The sequence below is a fragment of the Xiphias gladius genome, chromosome 23, assembly GCF_016859285.1.
Source record: "Xiphias gladius isolate SHS-SW01 ecotype Sanya breed wild chromosome 23, ASM1685928v1, whole genome shotgun sequence".
Classification (NCBI taxonomy): Eukaryota; Metazoa; Chordata; class Actinopteri; order Istiophoriformes; family Xiphiidae; genus Xiphias; species Xiphias gladius.
Window position 1 is genome coordinate 14913501 of NC_053422.1, and position 24103 is coordinate 14937603.

Here is a 24103-nt window from a genome sequence, read left to right on the forward strand (position 1 = left end):
ACAAAGTTGGGGGACACGTGAGAAACAGTATTGTCAAAAATCTCCGGAGCAGAGGCTGAGATATCCTGACTTTTAGATCCCATACTTCCCGTGATGCAGATCAGCTGCATCTTTCCTTACAGCCTCCTTGCCTGCTAAATGCTCATGTCTTTCCAACCCCACACCCACGGTTTACAACGCAGTTAACACCGATGACAGAAGGCTCCTTTCAAACCCACAGAGGGCATTATACAACTGTTTTCACAGGCTGAGTAGCACCCCGAAGGATGAGTAGACTGATCTCGATGTGTGGAATTGGTGGGGTTTAATTTATCAAAAGGTACAATTCACTTGGTGCAGAACAATGAAGAGTTTGCGTATTTATGTTGCATTTCAACAATGTTTAGCCCCCACTTGGCACTTCAGAAAAATACACAGATGGTCTACAACATAAACACTGGTAAAAAAAAAAAATTAAAAAAAAAGGAAGCTTATACTATATATGACATACATCCCTTTAAAATCCTTTACATGTAAGCATTAGTTATGGCACGTTTCACTGAAAAAACAAGATTTTTCATGACAAATTTTTGCTACTGAGCAACACGAACATGCTGAACCCCTGAGACTTCATATGTTGGAAACAAAACGACAGAAACAGAAAATGATGTTGAACTATAGTTATGTGAGTGTCTACCAGCTCCACTGAGAGTCCAGCAGAGGGCAGAGCTGCGTTGCCTCTCCCCTCTCCTCACAGGGCGGTGACACCCAACTGCACCGATGAACCCGAGTGAACTCCCCGATCACTGCCAGTCACACCCATTAGTGAGCAAACTGGACGCTTGTCCCGACAGAGGAGGCTTCACTGACTAGTTTTCATTTCCAGAGATGAGCCTGAGTTATCTTTTAACAAGGTGCACGTCAAAGACTGTTGTTTGTGATTTGGGCTCCCAAATGTCCCTTATACACCACACTCATCATTGTTGGTACTTTACTCTGTTTTTGAGATAAAAAATATATATCGATAGAGATAACTTGAAGAGGTCTACACTGATATAAACATTGTCTGTAACATTTTTAGCTTTTTACAATAAAGTGAGCTATCTTTTGGCCCTCTAAAGCCACCAAACTATGGTGTGATATATGGCTAGCATTACACAGAATATAAAAATAGTGCATTATAAGCTTGCATAAAAAAAGAAACATAAGACATGTCAAAGTTTTGGAAAACTAGAATGAAAGCAGCCAGCATGAAGCATTTAAAAAAAACAGCAAAAAAACAAAAACAAAACAAAACAGCAGCATGTTTGATTGTAACTTAATGCTGAGATGCTTCAGGGAAGAGCTCAGCTGCAACTCTAATATTGTAAAAGAGTGTAAAAAGATCCGAATTATGCACCAGATCACGCAATGAAAGTAAAACGACGTATCCTGGAAATCTGACAAGAATTAGAGGTCAATGGATATGGATACGTTCAATTCTGCTGTGAAAATGTCTACAGAGTCTGGTGAATGCACTATGACTGTACCCAAAATTAAACTTTACTACTATCTGAAATGAATTTACAAGCACTTGATGTTAGGTTCCAAACGAGATACATGTGGCAACACAGCCACAGCCACGCACACACACACACACACACACACACACACACACACACTATGATGAGGTAACAGGAAAGTTTTAAGTGTGAGCCATTGGTCTCATTTTAAAGACATTAAGAGGAAGAAGCGACAGCCTTGCTCTTGGCCCGCTGGGAGGCAAGACTACGGCAGTGCAGGTAGACAGAGAGGGGATGGATGAAGGCGAGCGTGCTGAGCAGCGTCAGACCAATGTTCACCTGCAGACACATGAAGACGAGAGGGAGACATGGAGAAGGACGTTTCAGAGGTGGAGCTTAAGGAAGGTGAAGGACTAGAGCAAGCGGGTGGGATTCACAGTTGCATCAATTCTATGTTCTGTACTCACATATAAAGGGTCTCCACCCAGAGCTCCTTTCACCAGAGCAAAGCAGGGATACTGCAGCACCGAAAACAGTGCAGACAGAGCCATGACCAGACCATACAGCTTCCCAAAGTGACAGGAAGGGAAACTGCACAAACAAACAAAGTGACAGCAAGGCAAAGAAAGGGAAGGGGCGAAAAAGAGGGTGAGCAGCACAGGAAAGGAGAAATGACAGAATTTTTAAGCATTACAAACATTCCTTTAAAGTAATTTACTTTAAACCATTTATGAGCAGCATGTAAACATATAATAAACAAATTCATTATAAAATGCACTTGTAGTTTTGACATCTGCTCTTTTTTAACATGATATGTGCCTGTGTGGTCTTGGGCACTGTAGCTCTAGGTGTATTTTAACTCTTTTGAATGTTTTCATGTGTGCAGGTGAGTTGTCTGTGTGTGCTTTTGTTTCTGGATTCACTGCCTCCAGTTGCCCCATGAGGCCCAAATAAAGTATCGTGAATTGGACTGTAAATTGAATGAGCAGATATAAGGACTTTCATGTGTTTATGTACAGTATTTGTCACCACCATATAATTATGTATAATCACAGCTGTTTCATATTATGTTGTCATTCATTATCTGTTTATATACCTGCATACAGTTGTAGATGCTTTACAGGGGGAGTTGTAGCAGTTGACAACTCCATCAATAAACACTTAAAAAAGTCATATAACTGCTTACAGCTACTGTATATTTTAGTGTGTTATGAAGCATTTTAGTCCATTTTAGATGCCACATAGTTGGAGCTAAAATAAAGTCTTACCACAATTAATATTTCAAGCATCCGTTTCATTTTATTCAAGTCACTTTCCTTACAATTTATTTAATTCACAAGTTCGCAAAATAAGTAATCTTTATAAATGTTTGGAATGGCACGACTTAACTTTTCAGTTATTTTCTCTAGTGTTTTAACACTCTAGCATTTCACAACTGAATGTGTGCATTGTAAAGTTTTTCAAGCATCCTTGTGATAAGGGGATCGACACACAGTACATATAAACACAATAGATGAAAAACCTGAACTAGTAAAGTGTCCTCTGTTGTGCAGTCATGTGTTACCGTAGCACTTGACTGGTCTGTATGATTGCCTATTTGTGCCAGGGTATATTTATAAAAATGTGTCTCTGTGTGCTGCCCGCCTAAGGGAACACACTGTATGAATGAACAAAATAAGACGCGTGCGAATGTGTTCGTGTTGATACTCACGCCACACTGATGAAGGCTGCGTTGCCGCCATAGAGGAAGGAGCGGTTGAGCACCTGCAGGATGAAGGTGAGGTACTGAAGCGGCAGATACGGGGTGGAGGCGCAAACTGAGAACAGAATACACTGCAGCGCCGTCAGGAAGAGAGAAAGCACAGAGGCCTGCAGGTCTGCCTCCTGTTCGCTCACTCCTTTAAACACACACACACACACACACAAATATGCAAATGAAAACACACACCTGTTCCACCAAATAATTGGATCTCCACAGATAGATATTAACAAGTTGCTGATAAATGTATTTTGGTCTAGATGCTCTGCAGCACTTTTGCACTGGTTAAATGGTACGAACCAGAGATTTTTCACAATTTAAAAGACTGAAAAGTTGTTCATACAAATGGCTTAATTAAAGCATTAGAGGACATTTATCACTAAAGCCTTTAGTCATAACGAAGAAAAATCTTGCCTTAACCTAAGTGGTACCACAATTTGCATCTCTGTCGTTTTTTTTTTTTTTTTTTCCATCATTTTGATTTTTAATTCTATTTTGTTTTTCTCTTTTGATATCCAGGGCCCCACTGGTACATCCGGAGCAGACACATATAGTGGACTTTCGCATGTGTTTGGGTTCATTACCAGTCATTATTACCTGCAGCACGGGGTTTGCCCTTGTGTCTGTCCATGATGAGGCCGTTCCAAGGGGCACACAGCACCCCACACAGCTGGGTGATAGCAAAGGCATTGATGTACCGGCTCACTGCAGGAACACAAAGGCAACGATTAGATGGTTGGACGAAAATGACTCCGGTATCAATGAAAATTTGATACAAGACACAAGTCTGCCAGAATACATATTTGATAACAGATCACAAAGAAAGCCAGAAGTCTACCAAATAAGAGGTAATTGAGGAGTGATTTCATGTTGTCAAGCTTGCCAGTGTTTAACCATAGAGAGGCAAAGAAAGGCAAGTTTCTTTATATGACACAATTCAAAAACTAAGGCAGTCTCAAAGTGCTTTATGAGTTTATGAAAATCACACAAAACGACAAAATATTTACACATGAAATAAGTGTTTTAAAGGAATTTAAATAGACATTTTAGGTGCTTCACATAAAATATGTAAAAGAAAAACAACTGTTAAAAAACATTTAAATGTATATATAGATGTATTCTTTACATTTATACAAATTTAAACACAGACACAACCATGTTAGATGTTTTTCTAGGTTAAATTATAATACAGCCCACAATTTACTGTGTAATTCTGTTGTATGAATCAGGCTTCAATAAAGTAGTGACTGGTTCCTGCTGGTACTTAAAGTGGAAGAAAACAAGACCATGGTGAACAAAGCAATAACAAGTTTCCATTTTAGAGGAAAGGAGAAATAAATTATACTAAATAAATTAAATATTTTTGTAAATACTGGGTACCTACAGGGTACGGTAGTGGGTAACAAAACTAAAGTCTGGGAAAATGGTGTTAACAACCTTGTTCTTATTATGTAGATAAATGTAGAGTAAAAAGGGAGAGCAATTGATACTTGATATTACCCACATACCTTGTTATTACTGTGTAATGTAAAGTGCACATTGCAGTTTCACTCATTGACAAACGTTATTGCTGTGCGTCAGAGAAAATATAATATAGAAGGGGAGGTCAATTACAGCCACACTACAAGGGTTTACTGTCATGTCCTCCTATTTGGAATAAGGACAAGGCGAGAAATGGGTCTATACTATAAAATTAGCTCCAAACAGACGTGTTCGTCCAGCACTGCAGCAGCTCAGGACCTGTACGCTGGACTAGAGAACAAACGCACCTTCGTCAAAGTGCACAGCTATGAAACGTTAACACCTTCTTAGTTCACCTAATAAGGAAGGTTTGTACATACTTCCATTTTTGCTAAGTTCAGGGAGGTGATGTCGTGTTTGCGTGTGTTTACCCAGCGAGGGCTCTCCCGCTGTCAGCCTTTGCAGCATGGGGTTGAGGGTGCCAATAAACAGGTAATGTCTGAGCTGCATCACCGACAACCAGAGCAGGTGCCACACAAAGAACCTGGACAGAAAACACTCCCGGAAACTCTTCTCTGAGAGAGAGGAAAGGAACATCGCAGAGATGAAAAAGGGAAAAAAAAAATATGGTGGAGAAATATATCATGGAGGATCTATGATTATTCTTTTATTGTATGTCTTACTATGTGTTGATCAATGCCACAGTTAACTGCCCCTGGTGCTAAAGAGTCTGGATCTGTGACTGCAAACCACCTACGGCCCCCATGATCCTGCTCAACACCCACTGCTTCAAATATTATGATTATCATCTATTATTATTAATTATAATAATATGTAAAATCTGTTCTATTCAAGTGCTTGCTCGAATGGGAATGTTGAGTCTCTGTAAATATAACTATAAAGAATATGGTCTAGACCTGCTCTACATGAAAAGTGCCCTGAGATAACCTCTGTTATGATTTGGCGCGGTATAAATAAAGTTGAATTGAATTGAATGAATTAAACTGCTCAAACCTGCAGGTACACACACAAACCTTGTTTCACAGGCTCGTCCTTGTTGATAGGTGTTTCCTCTGAAGTCGCCTGTGTGTTACAAGTCGCTGCCGCCTTGGAGCTCAGGGTCTTTGTTTTACCACAGGTTAACCTGACAGAGGTCAAAGGTCACAGTGGAGTCAGCCACAGACTGAGGGAACTGTGGGCGTTCCTGGATAAGTTTTTACCGAATAAGTGAGGTTTGAAGTCCTAACTCACTGTAACTACATAAGAGGATATGAAGGATATTTCCACAGAGAGGAGGGGTGACGATATGAAAATAAACAACAACAACAATATTAACAACTGAATTTATCTATCATTTGAATGAGGAAGGTTTTTAACTTTTTATGGATTTTCACGGAAAAAAATATGCTGTTTGTTTTTACAAAGACAGGATTGATTTAAACGGATTTCACCCAGATTTTGTCTTGTCACACCCAAAACTTGTTTTTCTTTCCGTAAGTGTGCACCTACAGTACGTTTACTGTAAACAGCCCAGTAAGCCCACCAATTTACAGTTAGCAAAGTCTGCAGAGTAGAGTTGCACTAAAATGCATTTTTAGAATCAAATATTTACTTTTTAATTAAAAAAATAAACAAATAATGAGCCCTATTCACACACGATGTATCATTGAAGCATGTACAGTATATGGGGGGTTGATGTCTCTGATGTGTTGGGGATTCGTACCCATATGTGTAGTGATCAGGCAGCGGGTAGGGGATGAAGTTTCTAGGCATCAAGAAGAAAGTCCTGAGCAGGTGAATGACGCTGCAGCAGGACAGAAAGAGGAAGGAGGCCTGGAGAGAGACACCAGACTCGTGTAACAACTGCAGAAGAAAATAAGACAGGATGGAGATCAAGGTTAGTACTTGAAATTGCATGAATATATCCCCTAGACTTTATTAACGAGAGCGATTTGTGAATGCCTCTCACCTTGATCACGAGGAAGAGTGCTGAGGAAGAGTCGAAGGCCCCGTTATAAAGAGTGATGATGGTGGAGCGATGTGAGCCGAACAGGTTTCCTACCTTTAGGAGAGAAATTTAAATTGATTAAGATGGATGAATGTTGCATTCAAGTGTGTTTGGGGCTTTCTTTGAAATTCTGACTGAACAATGTCTATTTTTTTTGGATCCCTCTTTTGTCATTTAACGTAAAATGGCATTTTCTTTTGACAATTCTGCCAAGTTTAGTTGCCTGGTTGGATATGGGGATGTGATTTTGGCTTTTCCCCCAGAGAGTTTTGTAGTTTCTCCCCACAAGATCATGAGATCGGTCTGTGGAAAGCCTGGCTGGGAAACCTATTGTACACTGTGCACTAAGGGAAGAGGCTCCTGTCTTTTGTCTGTGTTCCTGTTTAGCGATGGAATGAGGACTGACCTGAATGTTGTTTTCTGGAGAACACTAACATCTTGAACGTCATGAGGTCAAACCTCTGATGCTTCTAAAAAAAAAGCTCTTATAACTGTGTTTTTAGGCAGCTTTCCTCATAAAATGGGTCACGGGATTAGTTAGAATGGTTCTTGATCATGTGTCTTTTCTACTGTACCTTTAGGTGACACTCTTCTAACATAGCTCACATGGAGGCATCAAGAAATGGTTCAAAAAACATTTATCTCAAAACTCAAAATGATGTGACAGAAGCCTACAGATTTTATTTGTTACAGAGAGAAAATACCCAATATTTAACTATTTAAATTGCATCGTTCTAGAGGCCAACTTTGATTTTTTTCATTTAATTTTAAGATTTTTCCATTTATGACTACAACCAACTGCAGCCACCAATTCTGCAACTTATGAACATATCAGAAATGTGTGTCTTTGCAAACCTGCATGTTGGTGATTAGAAACAAGATGCCTCCAGCTGCCAGGAAGGAGAGAGCTGGGAAGAGCAGGTTGGACAGAGCTGATGGAAAAAGACAAAAATAAGAGAAATGAGTGCATGTGTGATCCACAACCAGTCATTTGTAACACTTCAGTCCTTATATTCTTATATTTCTTTAAATAATAAGGGCCTGAAAGAGCATGAAACAAACACACAAAGTAATATTTTTCACCTGAAGTCGAGAAGGCCACCATCAAGGTGGCCATGGTGTAGAGAAATCTGGTTGGGGGAAAGAAAACAAAAAACATCCAGTGTTATCATGTCGTTTTACTGGCATACTGGGAGCTTCACAGTAAAACATATAGTGATGGTGGTGGCTTTCGTGTCATTTTTTTTTTTTTTTTTGCATCTCCAATTCTTAATTGTGTTAAATCTAATGAAATGCATTTAGAAGAAAAATGTGACACTCAATACAATATTATTACAGTAAAAACACATTCACACACAGGTTTATGTGCTTCTGCTTCGGTTTGGAGAACTTTTGGCCAACTTTAATTTCCTTCTCTTGGCCCGTCCTAAGCCAGGACCCATCTCCAACTTGCAGCCTCTTGTCCAACTATTTGCAGTCCTTGGCTTTTTATTTTCCCTCCACCCTCTTTTAGTGGAAACATATGGATGTACTCAGTTACAGTTTGTTATTGTGGATTTAGATATATCTGGGGTTGGTATGTGTGTGTTTGACAGATATTAACTCTGAGGCAGTGAGAGGACTTCTTACTCAAAGAGCCTGAACATCAGCACAGAAAAACTATTTCTGACACTCTTCCTTCTCTTCCTTTGGTGATTAATGGTCCTAACCTTTCTATTTGTTAATCATTCTCTTACTTCTCCTTTTTCCAGATTCAATTTGTTAGGAGTGTGGCATTTCATTGCGATTAACTGCTCTGTTTTCTATACTGCTCCCTTTTCTCATAAAAACATTTTGTCTACATGCTGCGTTGCTGAGTGTCAGGCGTTGGTATGTATGCTGCATCTCTATTTTGTGTCTGCTGCTCTCTGGAAACCTCAGCTATTTTACGTAACATCCCTCAAGAGAGCTATTCTGACCTCTCTGTCTTCCTTCCCTTCTCGCTTTTCTAACTGTCCTACCTGTCCCTCGTACTTGACAGGAGCATGTACTGTATATGTATCTACACACACCCACACACCACTATTTCTCATAAATACAGCTGTTATAGTAAAGAAACCAATTTGGGAATCTCTCAGATGGAATTACCAGAGACAGACTGAAATTACAGCAAATTGCCTCTTTGCACCGTGGAATTAGTTTAGCAACCACAGGCAGACAGTCGTGCGTGCTGGGAGATGGTTAAGAGGTCAGAGGACCATCTGTTTTCAGTGAAAATGTGTTTGGTTTGGTAAGCGGGGACTCTTTAATGTTAGTTTTATTGCTGCAGCATTAAAAATCCGGACGTTTTGGTGAAGAAACCGGAGTGCTCTCTATTCTCATTTATATTTTTTCTCATATGTCAATAGTAGGTGTGTGAAAACATGCCACTGTCACTTCAAGGTTGAAAGTGATATACATAAATCTGTGAAGTCTTAAATTGATTACAATCACTGAACATTGCATTTAAGTTCTTTTCTTCTGAAGACTAAATTCGGACAATACGCTTTGCACAGCTGAGCTCGGTAAAGCACAGTCAGTAAAGCATAGTCCTTGACTAATTACATTTCGCTGCATTTCTAAATAGGAGGAGAGTGTCGTGGAATAATTTAAAATGTAAAATACACTGTGCTGCTGCTTTTTGAAGTGAAAGTTTGACCTACAAAATAAAAAGTAGTCTTTGATGTAGTGTCTTGACATTTAAATATTGCTAACTGTGCTGTTTTAGTCAGTTTATTGTTTTTGTTTTTCATATTTGCAGACTTTTTTGGAAGTATCAAAATTGATCAAATCTACCTTAAATCAATTCGAATCGTGGGCAGGACTTGGTATTTGCAGATGCAGAATTAGATTATGCTAAAGAAAACCCTAACAAATTGTTGTCGGATTAAACCGTCTCGTAGTACAACCAACTGGAAAAACTACTCGCTGCACCTTTCACTTGTTGCTCAGTAATCTCAATAATGGACAACTTGTTTTTTCTCCTAGTCAATGTTTGTCTTTTCATTCCTCTTCACTACCCATCCCCTACTGTCCTCTACTGAGTAACTTTTTGATGAGAAAATAAATAGAAAATCGTCTAACTCCACTGAACAGTTACTCTTAAGGGATTAAGTTGTTGGACTCACATTCCAAGGAGACGAGCCACTGTAGTGCCAAACCGGTCAAAAATGAAACCATTGGGAAGCGTCAGGAAATTGTTCATGAAGGAGGCGATGGTGAAGACAAGCGAGAACTGTTCATCCTGTCCGCTGCAATCTACAAGGTTGAGAAATACGTGGTTAAACAGGTGACAATGAAGGTCAGAGATGTCTGCAAGAAAAATGTCTTCATTCAAGAGCTGCAATTGATTTTAGACTTCCAGGTGCTTAGAACTTAAACTTTGGTGCCTTAAAATTATTGGATAATTTCTATAGACATTCAGAATTCAAGTTGTAGAGGTGAGGACATCAAACTGACCTAAGATGTGTGTTGCATTGACTCCTGTGGTGTTGACGCACCGAGAGCTGAAATAGCCCTCCGTCTTGAGGACAAAAACAAGCGAAGCCCATCCAAACACAGCTCCAGCAAAACACAGACACTCCACCAAACCTGTAGCAAAGGTGAGGCCACGTCGAACCAACAAGCTGTTCTCAGAGCCCGGCATGGTCCCACACCCACACACACACACACAGGCAGACAATTCAGAAACACTATATTTTCACCTGCATGGACATAACCTGTGGACACACACACACACACACACACACACACATGCACAAGGTGGCTTCTGTCACTGCATCTGCCAAGAAAGGGAAAGGATAAAGTGTTGACATGAGCCCATTCTGCACCTTTAAAGCAATTTTCATATAAAACACACTGTCCTGCATGACATACAGAAAGATCTTAAATAGAAAATGTTAAAGTTGCACAAGCAAGAAATGAGCTAAAACTAGAAACATCTGGGCACAAAATGTCCTGCTTTGAGTCAAGGCCATTAGGTCAGTTCTCTTCTAAACAAGATGAATTGCATAAATTCAGTTGGTTAACAGAAGAAAAGTTATCTTTACCGAGACACTGGTAGGTCATTACACGCCTATTTTTACAACACAAGGAAATAATTAAAAAATGCAAGTATGAATTTTAAACAAAGTAACCTCCTCATGAAGCCATGAAGAGGATCCTGCAAAAATAAAATGCGCAGTTGTTAAGTTAATATTCTCCAGCTCATTACTCTCTGGTACTCACATAGAGTAGGAAAGAGATGTACTCTCACATACCACACTTCTTTGCTCTTGCCCCACTTCTCTTTCTTATATAGGCCAGGTCTTCCTTCCTCTTCCTCTCTAGTTCCCTCCCCCTCCTCCCTCCCCAGTGTTTTTCTCTTTTTCAATCACTCTCTCTGCTGTGCAACAGAGAAAATTCCTCTCTTTGGGGTGCTTGTGGCAAAAAACAGTCCTGCATTCCCAGGAAGCCAGTCCGCAGCGAAACTGTGAGAAATACTCCAGATGTGGATGCTGGCTGGTCTGGTTTAGCAAAAAGGTCATGTGATTTGCAAAGTAAAAAAGATTTGGCGAGTACCTCGTGGAAAATGGCCTTCTGTGTCATAACTTGGTCAAAATGAACAGAGTATCCTTGATAGGCCTTATCACTCCCTCACAGGCTGTAAGAAATGATGCTGCAGTAACTCATGACTTCCCATGATGCTTCAGGCCTCCCAAGGCGGTTCACAATTACTGTTTCTTTATCTGCAGAGAAGCAAATCATATTTTTTATAAAAAGAAGACACATTGTGGCGTCCCAAAGTCGTGAATTTTTAAAAATCCTACACATATCAACCAAGTGTGTTCAAAGTGCACTGCTACAATATAACAAAAATATCACATATTATAGTAACAAAATTGTTGAGCACAGCAGACTTACATATGGTCTCCACTATCTCATCTTGAAATTCACAAAAAAACATTGACGGAATTGTTTGTAATTTTATGGAAGAGTCTTATGTTTTGATCAAACTTCATGAAGAAAAATAAGTATATCCCATTTTCCTCTGTTAGTGACATACATTAGCATTGATTTGTATAAGATGAATTTGAATTTGCTAACGTGAACTGGCTGGTTGAATACAATTTTCTAATACAAACATGAGGCGTGGAATTTGAAAGACATTTGCAGGTCTTTGCAGTACAAGGCAAGGGAAGTCCAAGGAAACACGCTGGCACGTTGCATCATAGGAAGTGTAGGATCCAGTGTTTTTATAGCCTGACCCATATAGAGACAGAAAGTCCGGATCTATGACCTGTGTCTCCTGCATTCATTTGGACCTTTATGCTTTTAATCTGTCCCTCGCAAGTTTCCCAGCCTTGAAGAAGTGCAACTCCAAATTGCTGGATTACTACTTTAATAAACTATATAATATGAAATGCTCTTAAGGCGTCTGTAAGGTAATGATTATGTTTAATGCCTGTTTTGCGTTATTGCTCAAGCAAACGTTACGATGTAAGGGAGTGTACCATTTTAATAATCAGAATACATTCCTTTTTCGAGAGACACTATGACATATTTTTTTTATCAGTATGCAGTGTCTTTACCGAAAAATGACCTATTTGATGTTTAAGCAGATATTAATCTGCACTTATTCACTCACAAACCTCCCGATACTGAAAAACATCAAGAGTCACACAAGTGTTGGAAAGAGTTACCACCACTATCAGCAACAAACAGCCGCATACGAGTGACTTCAGAGGACCAACTTCAAAAGAACATCTCATTAAAAACACAAGATCAATTACAGCATGTCAGCGACGTGTGATGATAATCTCTGAATGTTGTAATAATTTCTTTTTAACTAATTTGTATGTTAATCTTTATAAAGAACTTTGGTTGTGTGACTTTATGAACAGTAGGTTTACTAGGCTCTTGATCTTTTTCTTTCCTGGGAGAGATGCAACTATATCTTGTCTTATCTCAAATGAATTCTCTGCCCCCCCCCCCACCTTGTTTATCATAGGAAGGATTCTGCTCATAGCAATGGCAGGGTAGGAATCCGGTGGTCCAGTTGGAGTCAACCTCCAATTAGAGGCTTTATGGATGACTTAACCAACACAACTTTATCCCAAGTACAAGCAAGGTGGATCCTGAAGAGACTTGATGACTTGATTGGCAAGAATGAAGTTTGAACCAAAGAGGGTCAAGAAACATGGTGATCAGAAATGTGAAAGCGGATGCAGCGGAGAGAGCCTCTTGTTGGCTCTGGAGCAAGGAGTTGAGCCGGAAGCCGGGAAAAAATAGGCAGTGACTGGCCATTGCTCCCGACCCACCAACAGTAGGACACTGTGGTCAGGGTCAAAATGTCCGAGGAAAGGTGGATGCCACCTGACAACAGCTTCTCCTGGCCAAAAGCTTCAGTCATAAGAAAGTGACTGAAGGCGTTAGCATCTAGATGTATCTAATATTACATGGTTGCAAAATAGTCACAGTGACAATACTACAAAATGGATCCATTGTTTTAGTCTGGTAGAAGTTTCAGTGTAAAATAATGTGTCAGTTTGCATTTAGTGGGCTGTTGCTATGCAGCTGTTGCTATGGCATGAGTTAATCTTCATTCAACCACTATTATCACCTCATCACGAGACAAAGCTCTTTTTAATATTCACACTTTGTGGAAAAAGCAAATATCTTGTTCTCACTTCCTAAAACCCATGACAGACACCACCCCCCTTCATATTTTTATGTGTGTGTGTATGCGTAGCTATAGCTTTGAGATACTAACTCCAAAAAAGATAAGCAAAGGTCTCGAGCCACAACACTTCTCGTTAATCACAATGCAGACCCACTATAGCTTAAAGGATAAAGCTGCCATTAGTTTATCTTTGCACTATTAGCAGCAAATCCCTTGAAAAGAAAACAAAAACAAAACTAACGTTAATTCATCCTTATTGCATGTCTTTGGAGCCACAACCTGATAAAACTTGTTGCTCTGTGCCATTCACATACATTGTTATCCAAGAACTACTGAAACACAGAAAAGCCATACTGTTGAACTGGGTTACATGTTCTTGCATTACAACCAACTTGCCCAATCAAACAGGCAACATGGACAAGAAGTTCTCAGAATTATGGAAAGTTTGAACAACATGAGAACCAAGCAATGGGAATGAGCGGATCAATACCTCAAGTATTGATACTGCTGTAGGACCCTGGGGCAACAATGAACCGTTGGCCCTCTATTTACCCAATGTTCCTACCCTTCTTTGTGCAGTGTTTACAGTATTCCTCTGCTGGAATTCATATTCCCAAACCTGGGAATATGGACTACTAAAAGCACATGATCAGCTGAAATATGAAGGTCTTGAGGCTAGACACAAGAATACACTTCAATCTGGGAATCAAGACTAGGTAAATGTGCTTTAGTAGTGCATGTCCCAAACAAGGATACAGTTGATCATATTACCAAACACCAGTTTTCAAATAGTTATGCTGGAGCTTTTAGGGGACCCTGGGGGATTGTGGATCAATGCAGTGATCCAGGCTTGGGTTGAGGTTGCAGTTAGGGTACCAGGTACGCGTTAGCCATGTAGCTGTAATAGTTATGGATAGAGTTAGGCTCTAGGGAATGCATCGTGTTATTACGAGTCCTCACAAGTATAAAAGCACAAACGTGTGCGTGTGTTTCTGTATTTGCGTAACCGCAAACACACGCTGCAGTTGTGCCAGTAGGCAAAGTTCCAATATCAGCAACTTCACATAAAGGTAATTGTCAGACGTCATCATCTTTCCGATACAGAGATGAACCACGGGACTCTGTTTCACCATCTCACTTGCCACTTCTTCTTTCTAAAAGTGTTAAAAATAAAGAGAGCGTGCAAGAAGAAATGCCACATGACTTTTAAGATCATCTGAAAGTCCTACAACGCTACAATTTTACTAATTACAGTGTTTTGCTATGCACGTAATGTGCACCAGTTAGCCACGACATTAAAATCAGTTACCGGTTTTATTGTTGTGGCTAATTGGTGTCGTACACTGCACTAATGCTTTACAGATTGCTCTGTATAGTTTGTTGGTGTATGGTCAGGTGTTTTGCGTTGTTTGTCTCTCCCTCATGAACAAATTATGTTTTTAATTGAACTCAATGTGGCAATTAATGTAAAATGCACTTAACTCCAAAGAACTGAATGAGACTGACCTTAATTTGAATGAATTACCTCACGCCTGGTTAATGTTGAGAGAGAGTCTGTTTATTGACCATATTTACATATTTAGTGTGTGTACCATGCATAGCGTGTACTGTACTGTACTCAGTCCATTGAGCTTGACATGAAGCACTGAAAGTGTTGATTTTTAAAATTTACTCTCTTTTCCCTAAAACAAACTCCATGTTTGAGGGGAGTTTAATATCAGTACTGGATGAACTGTAGGACACAAAACCATTTTCTAAATAGTCCCACAGTCTTAGGACAATTAAGACAGACAATGAAATTTACACATACCTGTATATACAAAGCAACAAACATGTAGTTTTTATTCTGGGGCATTGGAATAACCCTCCCTGGTCAAGTTGATCCCCTTACTTCAGTCAAACTGAGTAAAGAGAAGAAGGCCCTGATGAGAAGCAAGAAGTGAAGCTGGCTGACATACGATAACTTAATTTAAGTTCATTTTAATTTGGTCAAGGCACTCTGATGTGCTAACATTGCCACAGTATTCAAATGATATGGATGCAGACGCCATCAAATTACAGCCGAAAGTGAGCACTTTACCCTCATGGTTATTGTTTCATTTCAAAGTCAACACTTTTCTACTATTTCCTAATCCGGTATGGAGTATGGACTGCACGGTAGCTACAGAAAACAGCAATAACCTGTTAAATGTAGTTTAACTCAACTAAGTAACCATGCTATTATCACATTACTGACCTTTCAATATTAAAAGTTTTTTTAAGACCAGTGGTTGAAGAAGTGCTCAGATCCTTTACTTAAGTTAAAAGTAGCTATATCACACTGTCAAAATACTCCATTGTAAGTAAAAATCTGCATTCAAAATTTTACTTTAGTAAAAGTACAGAAGTATTATCAGCAACATATAGTATGTATACTATAACATATCAAAGCATAAGTACTTGTTCTATAGAAAAATGAGACTGATATATTAATTTATATGATATTATTAGCCCCCAGCTTGACACTGCTTTTCTGTGACGGTCACAAGGGAAAAAGGTTGGGAACCACTGCTTTAATCTTTAACTGTGTATCTTATAAGCTCATCGTATGCTTTTTAATAACTAGTAACTAGCTGTCAAATAAATGCTGTGGAGTGAAAAATACAAAATATTTGCCTCTGAAATTTAGCGGATTATAAGTATAAAGTATAAAATGGGAATACTCACGGAAAGTACAAACACTATACATCCAAAAGGACAATATGGAAATTGTGATTTTTTAAAAATGTATTATCTATTTTTAAAATACAAACAAATAATATATCTGTCTTTAAAATAGTCTGTGACCCCATTTGTACATCAAGTGAACTAGTGTGAGATCCAAACACCCAGCAGTGAGAGTCCCTGCTTTAAAGTTTGTGCAACTTCTACAACTGATTTCACCACAAAGATCTGGTATCTGGTTTAAGGAGAAAAAAAAGAGGAAATTCTGGTTTTTCAGACTTTTCCCCAAACTTTGCTTCTTTTTAGCGAAACACTTTACAGGTTTACCTCTTTGGCCCTCTACATAACTTCTTTAAATTAAACCATCTCTGATGAGAAAAACCAGTCTTTGACTGGACTGCTCACCGTATACTACAGACGTGGAAGCTATCTGTCAGAAATACGCACTGCTGTGTCTTAAGAAGTCCCAAGCAGAAAACATAAAGAGAAAAAACTACTGCCCTACACTGCCACAAGCACCACTGACTCCTCAAGAGATCACCGAGCAGGGTGATCTCTTGAGGAGTCAGTGGTGCTTGTGGCGAGACTACACGGAGCTCAGCTGCAGGTGACTTAAAGAGGGATGCATGTCGCATAACGGCGAGGCTCAGCCAGACAAGCACATAGCAGGATCAGCGGCGATTAAAGTCTCACAAGGACTCCTTCGTGCTGGCTCGGAACAATAGCTCATAAATAGTGTCTTTGCTACATGGTGCTGGGCTGCTCTCTGACCGCTGCCCGCCACCGAGCCGTGTCCCCCATCAACAATCGCGCGAATAACTTGTGATTAAGAACGGTGCATGGGATCACACGCAGGGAGCGCTTCCGATCCGTCTCTGATGTCTTTTCCCGGGAGTGTGTGTAGCCTAGCCACGTGAAGCTATGCCCCCCCCACACCCACCACCCACTGTGATCCCATTGTCCGAACCATTCACATATTGTTCGTCCTATAAGGCGTAAGGGACCCGGCGGGGTCCCGCCCCGTGCCGCGGCCGTTGCTGACAGGGCGGGCGAGCGGGAGGGTACGGCCGCTTCTTCTGTTTCATCGGATGGAAACGCGTCAGGTCCTCATCTGGACTGCTGCTCCGCCGCTTCCCTCCCACGGAAAACAAATTAATTAACACGCTACAGCTTCGCCACTTCACCTTTCCGATGAGTACCTTCGCTGTTCAATATGACTTCGTCTAAAACGTGCAAAGTTCGGGTTAAAGGCAAAAACATTGAATACGGCGTTTGAGTAGAGGCCTACATTTTTAGTATGTTGGCGCCACCTTGTGATGTTTAGTAACACTGCATTAAGTTGTGAAGGTGAAAGTTTTTGCTTATGAAAAATGCATTGTAATTGAAAAGTAACTGTGGTGGAAAGTAACTCAATGAATCTACTCGAGAATAATACTTACGGTCATACTTGAGGTACTTGGATACTATTACTGTAGTCTTCTACTCCACTACCTTTTTTTTTTTTTGGGGGGGGGGGGTACTGTACTTTTTATTCCTTACAAGTTACATTGTGGATTGGGATTTTAAAGTTATAAATACGCTCAATAGGCCTATATAAATTGCAATGTAAAATATGATTAAATATGATGGATTCCTATGGTTGTTAACATCCCAGTAGCATATGAAACTGTGCATTTGAACGCCACCTCGATAATACAACATAAATGCTGTTAACCTCAGTTGTACCAATAGACCAAAATCAGAACACAATACTGAAAAGGGGCCATGCTGCATAATAAGTACTTCTACTTTTATACTTTGCTGCCAACATTTGTGTACTTTTAGTTTTCAATGTAGGGCTTCTATTTGTAGTGGGACATACAGTCCAGACTATAAATACAGTTACACATTTTTTGGTGGTCAGGCTCTGAGCTTAAGCACATTCAGTCTGAAATAGAGTAATGCATACTACACTAAAGTGCAAAGTCTCAGCTTTAATTTGAGTAGGTTTACGTCGAATTTGGAAAATACTGTGTGGGAGATATAGCTGTTTTAACACATGGTGCTCAAATCACAACGGCTCTGGAGTAATTGGACACTTGGCTACTAAATGTTTCTTATGTAGCTGTGTGTTGTATAGTTCATGCACAAAAGAGTTCACATGTGGCTCAGAATTGCTTGAGTTGTCGTTTAGATTGAGGTGGAGTTGTTTGTCAGCATGAGGAGAGAAGAGCATGTTCAATGCAAGTGAAGAAGATAATAATAAGGCTCAAAAAAAGCAAATAATCTTTCAAAGAGAGATCAAAAGTAGTTGGTTTGCCACAGGAAAACCAGAAAATGGCAAACGATCTGATAGACTGAGGAGTCCAAGCCTTGTGGGTGAGCAGAAGATCATTTGTATGGTGAAGAAAAACCCATTTATGGCTGCACAGCAAGTCAAGAAAGCTCTCCAGGATGTAGGCAGACATGTTTCCTCGTCAACGATCAAAAGACGACTTCATGGCCATAAACTCAGAGGATTCACCACAAGATGCAAACCCCTGGTAAACCTCAAAAACAGAAAGGCCCAGCTGCAGTTCACAAAAGCACACAGAAAGAAACCTCTGTCAAAGTGATGGAAAGAGGAAACTGTGGAGAAAGGAATAGCTCATGACCCAAAGCCAGTGCCTCAACTTTCAAACATGGCGGTGGTTCTGTTATTGCTCGGGCATGTGTGGCTGCAAGTGGAACTGGCACACTGGCATTCATTGATGATTTCACTGCTGACAAAAACAACAGGATGAATGCAGAGGTATACAGGAGCAATTTGTGCTCGGATTCAGCCAAATGCATCAAAACTCATCGGACAACATTTCATCCTTCAGCAGGACAACAATCCTAAACGCACGGCCATTGCAACCACAGAGCCTTTCAGGGTGAAGAGGAGGAATACCCTCGACTGGCCGAGTCAGTCACCTGATCTCAGTCCAACTGAGCAGCATTTCACTTGGTGAAGACCAGACTAAAGGCAGAGACCCCACAACGAGCAAGAGCTGAAGGTGGCTGCAATGAAGCTCTGGGAGAGCGTCGCCAGAGAAGATACAAAGTGTCTGCTGATGTCTATGAGTCGAAGACTTCAGGCAGCCATTGACTGTAAAGGGTTTCCCACAAAATATGATGATTGTGTTCGACTTCATGTGTATCTGTCCAATTACTTTTGAGCCCCTAAAATTCGGGCGCTGTGTTTAAAGGGCCATATCTCCCACACAGTTTCAATATTTGTGTAAACCTACTCAAATTAAAGCTCTCACTCAGCACTTTAATGTAATAGCCATTATTAGTAGTAGTACTTATGGTCTGGACTGTATTTATACTGTAGTACCGCTACTTTTACTTAAGTAAATGATGTGAATAATTCTTCCACCCCTGCCCTACAGGGTTTCATAGCAGTACCCAGTTTTGATACAAAGGTCTTCTCTATACTGTTGTTTCAGTACCCAAGTTATAGATTGGTCTACAAGGTGAAAAAAAAGCTGATTACCACTCATTTCAGAACTGTTTCTACATAAAATAACCTTGTTATAATGGGATGAGAAACAATGCATAAGATAGATAAAATCAGTCTGGGTTTTATTCAGACCAGGCAAAGCCTAACAAGCAGATACATTGGTGAGGCCTCCAGGTGAAGACTATATTTGTTAATGGGCGGATGAATGATGTTTTCTAATTGAAAACTGGGAAAATTCATTTTAGGTAGCCCAGTGTGTTTGTTAATGTGCAGAACAACTCACAAAATTGGCATTAACTCATGTTGTGTATATAAGAACTGAATTTAAGACCTCTGTGAACGGACGGCCAATATCAGGCACACATCTAGATTTACCACGAGAGCATGGTTTCATCAGGACATTTTCCTCAGCCCACGATTTGAACTAAATATTTCTCCATAATTTGATAATGTTACTTAAATTGCCAAACAATAAAAGTCAGTACTGTGCCCCAAGAGTCACATCATCCAGAATCTCTGGTCAAAGTCCAAAAAAATTACAATTTTAGGAAATTTGAATGGATTAATGGCTTCATCAGACTGCATAAGATGTCTATAAAGTGACCGAAATCTGCCTGAATAGCAAAGATATAAGAAATTGGAATTCAGCATCAGCATTAACTGAGATAACGATGGGGCGCCACCAGCCTCTTGCACCTGACCCTCGTTTAGACTAACTGCCTCTACTGAGAGTCATTCACCAGCAGCTGTCCATTGTTAGCTCGTCAAGCGTTGACTGATCAGGGCCTGGCAACATTTATAACCCGTCGTGTCTGCCTCTTTCTGAAGTGTTGGCCTTCAACATGATGACTGCAGGGTTCTTCCTAGGGTAAGTCATTGTGGCATTTTAGTGGCCTGTCTGGTTGTTGGGAAACATGTTGATGCTTGTTTTATTTTAAACCTGTTTCAGGGCTTCCCTCTTGGCTTCGCTGATTGTGGACCTATGCTGCCTCCCTGTTAAGAGAGGTAAACTTATCACCCGCTGTAGCAAAACACTTTCAGTTGAACTCGCTGCTGACTAACTTCTTCTCTTGTGCCCAGGCTTTAATCCCAGTGCTTCCTATGGCAGCAGTTACACAAATGCTGCTCCTAGTTTTGGTTCTAACCAGGGAGTACCCTCCAGCCAGCTTTCACCTGGAGTGGTTATACCTAACAGCGCTCCCTCCAAACATGTGTCCACACCATCTCATCAGCCTGTGCTGCAGCAGGAGCCCAGCTTCTCTCAGCCTGCCGTTCAGAGAGAGCTAGCAGCATCTACTAGCCCTAGTTCTTCCCGACCTGCTGTGTCAGGATACAGGGGCAGTACTATGAAGCCAAATCCTGTCAGCTCAACGCAACCAGGAGCTGCTTTTCAACCTGGCCTGCAAGGTAGCAACTCTATTGCTTAATATGTGGAAAGTAAGCTATAAAGTGTATGCAGTTAAGCTATAGTACATCCTCCAGAAAAATATTATTTATTTTAACTACTGTATTTTGATTTTTGCATATAAAAGCAAACATTAAGTGTATTGGATTTTTATTTTTTGGGGGGGGGTCACTTTTATCAGGTTGCAGTTGTGCGACACTATGGATTTGTGATGTAAACTAATAGTTGTGCAGGAACAAACAGGAGCCTCTAAATTTATCTTGCTGCAGAGATCTTTTGTGCACAAATTGTCAAGAATAAAACGGCTTTATGGGACTTTTCTTCCCCCCCCAGACATCAGCTGGGCTGTTCCACCTCCCGGTATCTTCTCTGGAGGTGAGGAAATGCCTGCTGGCACTCATGGTGTCAGCTCCAGTAGAGTTGAGTATGTGAGTCCACCTCTCCCACCACCTGGACCAGTGTATCAGGCAGGGGAGTTGTCTCATTTTGAGGGAACCTATGAGAATGGTGACTACCAGATGGAGACAGAGGAACAAGGCTACCTCCCCCCGCTGCCACCACCTCCTCCTATGCATGGGTCTGCCAGACAAGGCTTAACCAGCGTACCTCAGCCAAATTCTCACTTTGGTGTTTATCCTTACTATGACTACATGTTCTTGACTGGCCAGTATCCTCCAGGCACAGTCAGTCACTACAGCAGCAGCTACGAACAGGGGAGAGACCACTGGCAAGATGCTCACTATGTGAAAGACTATGCTCTCCATAGCATTGGCCCGTCACAGCAGATTGAGACCTTCACTGACTTTGCAGCCCCTCAGAGCTTTGCGGATCCACAGGTTCCTGTGAACACAGGTTATAGACAGGGTGGCGCAGCAGCTGGTCCACATGGTTCTTCCCATGGAAGCTTCAGACAGCCAACTTATAGCCAAGCAGGAGGCTATGGACCAGGCAAGGTAGGTTGACATAATTTGAAACGACTATCTTGGTTGTATAATACATTTGTACTAATGTTGACTTTTTTCTTTTTTCTTGTCTTTAAGGTTGCCTACTAAATTGTGGATCCCTCCAGCATGAGCGAGTGTTTCTGAACAAAATAAAGATCTTATATGATACTTTGTCTTGTGTAGATTCTTGGAATGTACAGCCTAAAGAGAACAATGACATTACAGCATGGGAAATGATCTTGTATTGGGACTGTTGATCTTCCAGTTGAGTGTGTTGGCCTGAGAGATTAAGCGTTTACACATGCACATGTTTAACATACAACTGCAATATGCCTCAACTCAAAATTTAATTCACCCTCCTAGCTCCTATGGAAATAAGCATTTGGGCTGTTAAACCATAGTTTGGGGAAACACCTTCAAATGGAACTAGTTCCATTTGCGATTCCATTGTCTGACAAAATAGCTGGGTGGTTGTCTACTAAAGTAACATGTTCTAGACTACTGGGGGGGTTCTTGCATTCATGTCACTAGTGTATTACTACAGAAATGCTAGGTTTTTTTTTTTTTTTTTTTTTTCTGGGGGGGGGGACTTACTGCCTTCAAACACTACCAATCAAAACGAACGGTTAGCTACCAAACTACACACAGGTAGTGCAATTTTTGTGGCGTCTCACTCCAGATCAGGTCATAAAGTCTGACTTCCTTTTGAGACCAGGTTGTTAAACTGATTGTGAAAGACTGATCAGATTTATAGATGCTTTCTGTTTGAACTGGCAAGGAAAGTTTCCACACCACACATGCTCCCATTAATATCTTCATATGCCAAGGTGACCTAACTGACTCAGATTCTTGAATAGCCATCGCAGTTCCTCACCACAGACCTTGTGGCGCAACGGTAGCGCGTCTGACTCCAGATCAGAAGGATGCGTGTTCAAATCACGTCAGGGTCAAACAGCTACCGCTTTCTGTAACTCTGACTGTTATGCAGCAATTTAAACATTCCGGTCCTGACGACAGTGGTCTTGACAATGACAATGACCCCAACCACAGAGTACAAGGTGACTACAAATGTAATGTGAATCATAGGCTATGGCCTCTGCAGTCACCCAGATCTCAGCTAAACTGAACACGGGAGATTTTGGAGCAACAACATAGACAATCGCGGTTACTAGTGAAACAGATGAGAACTGATTAGTCTTCGTGGCTGAACCTCCTGCCTTTTGTGCCCGATGGAAGAAGCATCACTGCAAATCAGTTTTTTTCAGCAATATAACCTTTGTTGTATGGTGAAACTATATTTTGAGAGGTGTGGTTTCTTCCAGGATGACAATGCTCCAAGCCACAGGGTACAAGGGGTCACTGAGTGCTTTAATGAAGATAAAGCAAATTTATTGTCTGGCATTTGTAGTCACTGTATCTCCACCTATTTTTACATCTGTGGGAGATTTTTGGCCAATGTGAGGGAATATCTTGCAGAAAAATGTTTCATCCCTCCAGTGGCGTTTTAGAAAACTTTAATTTTTCATCATGTATCAGAATGTATAGCCTGATTAACACAAATAAACTCCAGTATCTGGGCTTGGACTTGAGTCCTTTTGCAGTGAGAGCTTTTGTACTTGTACAGCATCTTGCTGAAGTGCCACTACAGCATTTTGCATCTGTCTTTGTGGTGCAACGATGGTGCCTCTGACTCAATATCAGAAGCATGTCCAAGTCATGTCTAGGTCAGACAGTTGTAACTCTATGACTTATTTTGAGAGACTGTGTTGGTAGATGAAGTATACTGCTTTTATAATTGCCAATGCTTTCAAAGGAAAATTTTTCCAAGGCTAAAAAGGGAAATAGATTAATGAAAGTGAAGAGTTCAAAATCAGACCCAGTGACAGGTAAACAAAAAAAACCATAAAGTAAGGAAAACATACAAAGTTACAAACACTATTACATACGGGATAACCATTCACATCAGTGTATATGGCTGATGTGCAGTGTTAAAGCTGGTTGACCTAAACAAAATGCATTATCCGTCTAAAGGGCCATTACACCTTGTAGCCAGAGACCTTGTGGCGCAACGGTAGCGCGTCTGACTCCAGATCAGAAGGTTGTGTGTTCAAATCACATCAAGGTCAAAGAGTTGAATTTTTTTGAAGCATTTCTCTGTTAATGGCAGTGGTCTCTTTCTAGAGGTCAAAATACCCCT

At 40.5% G+C, this 24103-nt stretch overlaps 2 protein-coding genes and 2 non-coding genes across 4 annotated transcripts; 3 read left to right on the forward strand and 1 right to left on the reverse strand.

Annotated features, from left to right (window-relative positions):
• Positions 1 to 294: 294 nt before the first annotated feature.
• On the reverse strand, positions 295 to 10454 carry slc43a3b (solute carrier family 43 member 3b). Its single transcript, XM_040120807.1, has 12 exons — positions 10187 to 10454; positions 9856 to 9985; positions 7793 to 7839; positions 7565 to 7641; positions 6671 to 6763; positions 6425 to 6564; positions 5736 to 5845; positions 5133 to 5276; positions 3838 to 3945; positions 3193 to 3379; positions 1949 to 2072; positions 295 to 1820 (listed from the first exon to the last, which is right to left on the reverse strand). Exons 1-12 carry the CDS (start codon positions 10371 to 10373, stop codon positions 1698 to 1700), a joined length of 1470 nt encoding a protein of 489 aa, XP_039976741.1. The 5' UTR covers positions 10374 to 10454; the 3' UTR covers positions 295 to 1697.
• Positions 10455 to 20345: 9891 nt separating this feature from the next.
• Positions 20346 to 22077, forward strand: LOC120785360 (CREB-regulated transcription coactivator 3-like). The gene is made up of 5 exons (XM_040120029.1): positions 20346 to 20425; positions 20507 to 20562; positions 20638 to 20964; positions 21296 to 21915; positions 22003 to 22077. The coding sequence occupies exons 1-5, from the start codon at positions 20400 to 20402 to the stop codon at positions 22012 to 22014; spliced, it is 1041 nt and encodes a 346-aa protein (XP_039975963.1). The 5' UTR covers positions 20346 to 20399; the 3' UTR covers positions 22015 to 22077.
• A 707-nt stretch (positions 22078 to 22784) lies between these two features.
• On the forward strand, positions 22785 to 22856 carry trnaw-cca. The gene has a single exon. It is a non-coding gene; the product is annotated as a tRNA-Trp (tRNA).
• Positions 22857 to 23960: 1104 nt separating this feature from the next.
• Positions 23961 to 24032, forward strand: trnaw-cca. Its single transcript has one exon. It is a non-coding gene; the product is annotated as a tRNA-Trp (tRNA).
• The last annotated feature ends 71 nt before the right edge of the window (positions 24033 to 24103 follow it).

Coding starts and splice junctions, on each gene's coding strand:
- LOC120785360 (XM_040120029.1), top strand. CDS start 20,400: ATGATGACTGCAGGGTTCTTCCTAGG. Junction 20,426..20,506: donor ACTGCAGGGTTCTTCCTAGG/GTAAGTCATTGT, acceptor AACCTGTTTCAG/GGCTTCCCTCTTGGCTTCGC. Junction 20,563..20,637: donor CTGCCTCCCTGTTAAGAGAG/GTAAACTTATCA, acceptor TCTTGTGCCCAG/GCTTTAATCCCAGTGCTTCC.
- slc43a3b (XM_040120807.1), bottom strand. CDS start 10,373: ATGCCGGGCTCTGAGAACAGCTTGTTGGTTCGACGTGGCCTCACCTTT. Junction 6,565..6,670: donor CACTCTTCCTCGTGATCAAG/GTGAGAGGCATT, acceptor TTTCTTCTGCAG/TTGTTACACGAGTCTGGTGT. Junction 5,277..5,735: donor GGACGAGCCTGTGAAACAAG/GTTTGTGTGTGT, acceptor CCTCTCTCTCAG/AGAAGAGTTTCCGGGAGTGT.